The sequence below is a fragment of the Engystomops pustulosus genome, chromosome 7 (genome assembly GCF_040894005.1).
Source record: "Engystomops pustulosus chromosome 7, aEngPut4.maternal, whole genome shotgun sequence".
Taxonomy (NCBI): Eukaryota; Metazoa; Chordata; class Amphibia; order Anura; family Leptodactylidae; genus Engystomops; species Engystomops pustulosus.
The window spans coordinates 19,849,277-19,856,022 of record NC_092417.1 but is presented as its reverse complement, the minus strand read 5'-3'; the positions used below and the strand labels follow the sequence as shown (position 1 = coordinate 19,856,022).

Sequence of the window (6,746 nt, the reverse complement as noted above, 5' to 3'; positions counted from 1 at the left end):
CACCTCCTCCTCACCTCCAGCACACGGCGGTATGCCCGCACGGCGGGCATACCGCGTGTGAATGTACCCTAATACAGACACTACATACACTGCAGACACTAGTACAGATAATACAGACATTACATGCACTGCAGACACTAGTACATATAATACAGACACTACATGCACTGCAGACACTAGTACATATAATACAGACACTACATACACTGCAGACACTAGTACAGATAATACAGACATTACATACACTGCAGACACTAGTACAGATAATACAGACAGGAGCTGCAGACTCTATTTACAGTTCATCACCTTCTATGTACAAAACAATCTGCAGAATCCTGAGCTCAGAGCAGGACGGGAGAGAAGTTTGCAGGATTTTGCAGATAGTACAGAGAAGTGTCCCCCGTGTAGCAGGATGATCCCACTGGTGTCTGAGGAGGATACTGTGCAGAATTACCGGTCGCAGCAGGAGACCAGCACTGGAGGATCCCCTCCAGGAGAAGCCCCTGCTGAGGAGGTCACTGGGTGCTGGGTGTCACACACCTGGGTGCTGCTGTGAGTGTTATCTTCATTCTGGGCTGTGGGAGAAGCAGAGAGGAGCTTGTAGCAGGATGACATGTAAGTGCCCGAATCTAACGTTGCGCCTAAACTGCGCGAAAATTGCAACAGTGCGCCAAAATTTAGACGCAACTACTACACTTAGGCGCACAAAAGTGATACATTTGGCCCTATGGCGGTAAAAATACACCAGTGAGTGTGCAGCAACACATTTATCAACTGAGAATTTTCAACAGAAGGCGTGTAGTGGCTACATACATTTTGCTCAATTTTACGTTTGATGTATCTGAGAATTTCCTGTCCAAAAAGGCAGAAATCCTCCTGTATCTCGTCCCCGCCCTCCTGGGAAAGTGGTATATGTACTCTCTGCTCTATAAATAGTCTGTCTTACTCTGTGTCTCGACTTCCCGCGAGAATTATAAGGAGAAGTTAAGCCCACTTCCTTTTATGAAGTGACCCAAAACCCAGGCAGAAGACCCCGCACTCCTGGCCCCCATACACCCGCACACATACAATGAGGCTCCTGTGGGCACTAGCGTACCTATCTCTCTGCAGGGCAGGTAAGTGCGCCCCCTGTAGTTGGCTCCTTATGATTAGTAACGTTTTATGGCAACAAGGTTAATAGATTCTCCTTCTTCTCTTTATGTACAGGGTAGGAGTAGTAGTACTGTGCTAATATATACTGGATAGGAGTAGTAGTACTGTGCTAATATATACAGGATAGGAGTAGTAGTACTGTGCCCATATATACAGGACAGGAGTAGTAGTACTGTGCTGTGCCCATATATTTAGGATAGGAGTAGTAGTACTGTGCTGTGCCCATAAATACAGGTTAGAAGTAGTAGTACTGTGCTGTGCCCATATATACAGGATAGGAGTAGTAGTACTGTGCTGACGCCATATACAGAGTAGGAGTAGTAGTACTGTGCTGTGCTCATATATACAGGATAGGAGTAGTAGTACTGTGCTTATTTATAGCGGATAGGAGTAGTAGTACTGTGCTTATATATACAGGATATGAGTAAAAGTACTGTGCTGCGCCCATATATACAGGATAGGAGTAGTAGTACTGTTTATGCAGTATAGTAGACATACACAGACTGATTTTATGCCTACTCAGCTTTTTCTGTGTGGTGAGGCTGTAGACAGAGATGACAGGGGCCTCCTAGCACACGGGCTAGGAGGAGGCCCCCGTGATAGGAGGAGACCCCTGTGCTAGGAGGAGGCCCTGAGCTAGGAGGAGGCCCCTGTGCTAGGAGGAGACCCCTGTGCTAGGAGGAGGCCCCCCTCCTGTATCTCGTCCCCGCCCTCCTGGGAAAGTGGTATATGTACTCTCTGCTCTATAAATAGTCTGTCTTACTCTGTGTCTCGACTTCCCGCGAGAATTATAAGGAGAAGTTAAGCCCACTTCCTTTTATGAAGTGACCCAAAACCCAGGCAGAAGACCCCGCACTCCTGGCCCCCATACACCCGCACACATACAATGAGGCTCCTGTGGGCACTAGCGTACCTATCTCTCTGCAGGGCAGGTAAGTGCGCCCCCTGTAGTTGGCTCCTTATGATTAGTAACGTTTTATGGCAACAAGGTTAATAGATTCTCCTTCTTCTCTTTACATCTACGGATATTTGGGTCTGTCCTCTCCCTCCCCCTACAACACTGTGTCTGCTGACGCAGGAATGAAAGGTTAAAAACACTTGCAAACAGGTTGTTACAGGTTGCTTTAACTCTTTCCTTCCCTGTGCACTAGAAAACTGTATATTTTTTCGTGTTTTTTTGTGGCGAGGGGGATATATACAGGATAGGAGTCGTAGTACTGTGCTGTGCCCATATATACAGGATAGGAGTCGTAGTACTGTGCTGTACCCATATATACAGGATAGGAGTAGTAGTACTGTGCTGTGCCCATATATACAGGATAGGAGTAATAGTACTGTGCTGTGCCCATATATACAGGATAGGCGTAGTAGTACTGTGCTGTGCCCATATATACAGGATAGGAGTAGTAGTACTGTACTGTGCCCATATATACAGGATAGGAGTAGTAGTACTGTGCTGCGCCCATATATACAGGATAGGAGTAGTAGTACTGCGCTGTGCCCATATATACACGATAGGAGTAGTAGTACTGTGCTGTGCCCATATATACAGGATAGGAGTAGTAGTACTGTGCTGTACCCATATATACAGGATAGGAGTAGTAGTACTGTGATGTGCCCATATATACAGGATAGGAGTAGTAGTACTGTGCTGTGCCCATATATACAGGATAGGAGTAGTAGTACTGTGCTGTACCCATATATACAGGATAGGAGTAGTAGTACTGTGCTGTGCCCATACATACAGGATAGGAGTAGTAGTACTGTGCTGTGCCCATATATACAGGATAGGAGTAGTAGTACTGTGCTGCGTTATATATACAGGATAGGAGTAGTAGTACTGTGCTGTGCCCATATATACAGGATAGGAGTAGTAGTACTGTGCTGTGCCCATACATACAGGATAGGCGTAGTAGTACTGTGCTGTGCCCATATATACAGGATAGGAGTAGTAGTACTGTGCTGTGCCCATATATACAGGATAGGAGTAGTAGTACTGTGCTGTGCCCATACATACAGGATAGGAGTAGTAGTACTGTGCTGTGCCCATATATACAGGATAGGAGTAGTAGTACTGAGCTGTGCCCATATATACAGGATAGGAGTAGTAGTACTGAGCTGTGTCCATATATACAGGATAGGAGTAGTAGTACTGTGCTGTGCCCATATATACAGGATAGGAGTAGTAGTACTGTGCTCTGCCCATATATACAGGATAGGAGTAGTAGTACTGTGCAAATATATACAGGATAGGAGTAGTAGTACTGTGCTGTGTACACATATACAGGATAGGAGTAGTTGTACTGTGCTGACTCCATATATACAGGATAGGAGTAGTAGTACTGTGCTGTGCCCATATATACAGGATAGGAATAGTAGTATTGTACTGTGCTTATAAAGACGGGATAGGAGTAGTAGTACTGTGCTGACTCCATATATACAGGATAGGTGTAGTAGTACTGTGCTGTGCATATATACATGGTAGGAGTAGTAGTACTGTGCTAATGTATACAGGATAGGAGTAGTAGTACTGTGCTAATATATACAGGATAGGAGTAGTAGTACTGTGCCCATATATACAGGATAGGAGTAGTAGTACTGTACTGTGCTTATAAATACAGGATAGGAGTAGTAGTACTGTGCTGTGCCCATATATACAGGATAGGAGTAGTAGTACTGTGCTGTGCCCATATATACAGGATAGGAATAGTAGTACTGTAATGTGGTTATATATACAGGATAGGAGTAGTAGTACTGTGCTATGCCCATATATACAGGATAGGAATAGTAGTACTGTAATGTGCTTATATATACAGGATAGGTGTAGTAGTACTGTGCTGTGCCCATATATACAGGATAGGAGTAGTAGTACTGTGCTGACTCCATATATACAGGATAGGTGTAGTAGTACTGTGCTGTGCCCATATATACAGGATAGGAGTAGTAGTACTGTGCTGACTCCATATATACAGGATAGGTGTAGTAGTACTGTGCTGTGCCCATATATACAGGATAGGTGTAGTAGTACTGTGCTTTGCATACGTACAGGGTAGGAGTAGTAGTACTGTGCTAATATATACAGGATAGGAGTAGTAGTACTGTGCTAATATATACAGGATACGAGTAGTAGTACTGTGCCCATATATACAGGATAGGAATAGTAGTACTGTAATGTGCTTATATATACAGGATAGGAGTAGTAGTACTGTGCTGTGTCCATATATATAGGATAGGAGTAGTAGTACTGTGCTGTGTCCATATATACAGGATAGGAGTAGTAGTACTGTGCTGACTCCATATATACAGGATAGGTGTAGTAGTACTGTGCTTTGCATATGTACAGGGTAGGAGTAGTAGTACTGTGCTAATATATACTGGATAGGAGTAGTAGTACTGTGCTAATATATACAGGATAGGAGTAGTAGTACTGTGCCCATATATACAGGACAGGAGTAGTAGTACTGTGCTGTGCCCATATATTTAGGATAGGAGTAGTAGTACTGTGCTGTGCCCATAAATACAGGTTAGAAGTAGTAGTACTGTGCTGTGCCCATATATACAGGATAGGAGTAGTAGTACTGTGCTGACGCCATATACAGAGTAGGAGTAGTAGTACTGTGCTGTGCTCATATATACAGGATAGGAGTAGTAGTACTGTGCTTATTTATAGCGGATAGGAGTAGTAGTACTGTGCTTATATATACAGGATATGAGTAAAAGTACTGTGCTGCGCCCATATATACAGGATAGGAGTAGTAGTACTGTTTATGCAGTATAGTAGACATACACAGACTGATTTTATGCCTACTCAGCTTTTTCTGTGTGGTGAGGCTGTAGACAGAGATGACAGGGGCCTCCTAGCACACGGGCTAGGAGGAGGCCCCCGTGATAGGAGGAGACCCCTGTGCTAGGAGGAGGCCCTGAGCTAGGAGGAGGCCCCTGTGCTAGGAGGAGACCCCTGTGCTAGGAGGAGGCCCCCGTGATAGGAGGAGACCCCTGTGCTAGGAGGAGGCCCCTGTGCTAGGAGGAGGCCCTGAGCTAGGAGGAGGCCCCTGTGCTAGGAGGAGGCCCTGTGCTAGGAGGAGACCCCTGTGCTAGGAGGAGGCCCCTGTGCTAGGAGGAGACCCCTGTGCTAGGAGGAGGCCCCTGTGCTAGGAGGAGGCCCCTGTGCTAGGAGGAGACCCCTGTGCTAGGAGGAGGCCCTGTGCTAGGAGGAGACCCCTGTGCTAGGAGGAGGCCCCTGTGCTAGGAGGAGGCCCCTGTGCTAGGAGGAGGCCCCTGTGCTAGGAGGAGGTCCTGTGCTAGGAGGAGGCCCCTGTGCTAGGAGGAGACCCCTGTGCTAGGAGGAGACCCCTGTGCTAGGAGGAGGCCCCTGTGCTAGGAGGAGGCCCCTGAGCTAGGAGGAGGCCCCGTGTTGGGAGGAGGCCCTGTGTTGGGAGGAGACCCCTGTGCTAGGAGGAGACCCCTGTGCTAGGAGGAGGCCCCTGTGCTAGGAGGAGACCCCTGTGCTAGGAGGAGGCCCCAGAGCTACGAGGAGGCCCTGTGCTGGGAGGAGGCCCTGAGCTAGGAGGAGGCCCCTGTGCTCGGAGGAGACCCCTGTGCTAGGAGGAGGCCCCTGTGCTAGGAGGAGACCCCTGTGCTAGGAGGAGGCCCCTGAGCTAGGAGGAGGCCCTGTGCTGGGAGGAGGCCCTGAGCTAGGAGGAGGCCCCTGTGCTAGGAGGAGACCCCTGTGCTAGGAGGAGGCCCTGAGCTAGGAGGAGACCCCTGTGCTAGGAGGAGACCCTGTGCTAGGAGGAGGCCCTGAGCTAGGAGGAGACCCCTGAGCTAGGAGGAGACCCCTTTGCTAGGAGGAGACCCCTATGCTAGGAGGAGGCCCTGAACTAGGAGGAGACCCCTGTGCTAGGAGGAGACCCCTGTGCTAGGAGGAGATCCCTGTGCTAGGAGGAGACCCCTGTGCTAGGAGGAGACCCCTGTGCTAGGAGGAGACCCCTGTGCTAGGAGGAGGCCCCTGTGCTAGGAGGAGACCCCTGTGATAGGAGGAGGCCCCTGTGCTGGGAGGAGGCCCCTGTGCTAGGAGGAGGCCCTGAGCTAGGAAGAGACCCCTGTGCTAGGAGGAGGCCCCTGTGCTAGGAGGAGACCCTGTGCTAGGAGGAGGCCCCTGTGCTAGGAGGAGGCCCTGAGCTAGGAGGAGATCCCTGTGCTAGGAGGAGACCCCTGTGCTAGGAGGAGACCCCTGTGCTAGGAAGAGGCCCCTGTGCTAGGAGGAGGCCCCTGTGCTAGGAGGAGACCCCTGTGATAGGAGGAGGCCCCTGTGCTAGGAGGAGGCCCCTGTGCTAGGAGGAGGCCCTGAGCTAGGAGGAGATCCCTGTGCTAGGAGGAGACCCCTGTGCTAGGAGGAGGCCCCTGTGCTAGGAGGAGGCCCCTGTGCTAGGAGGAGGCCCCTGTGCTAGGAGGAGGCCCCTGTGCTAGGAGGAGGCCCCTGTGCTAGGAGGAGGCCCCTGTGCTAGGAGGAGGCCCCGAGCTAGGAGGAGGCCCCTGTGCTCGGAGGAGACCCCTGTGCTAGGAGGAGACCCCTGTGCTGGGAGGAGACCCCT

At 49.6% G+C, this 6,746-nt stretch overlaps 1 protein-coding gene across 4 annotated transcripts in view; it reads left to right on the top strand.

The window, feature by feature from the left end:
- Nucleotides 1-1,893: 1,893 nt before the first annotated feature.
- The window catches only part of LOC140069371 (uncharacterized), a 46,182-nt gene continuing 41,329 nt past the window's right edge, over nt 1,894-6,746 (top strand). For 2 of the 4 annotated variants that reach the window (XM_072114997.1, XM_072114998.1), the window contains exon 1: nt 1,895-2,084. In XM_072114997.1, the coding sequence (XP_071971098.1) occupies nt 2,039-2,084 (46 nt within the window). In that variant the 5' untranslated portion in view covers nt 1,895-2,038. Of the gene's footprint in view, nt 2,085-6,746 lie in introns of all 4 variants that reach the window. The other 2 variants (XM_072114995.1, XM_072114996.1) reach the window with 2 other exon arrangements.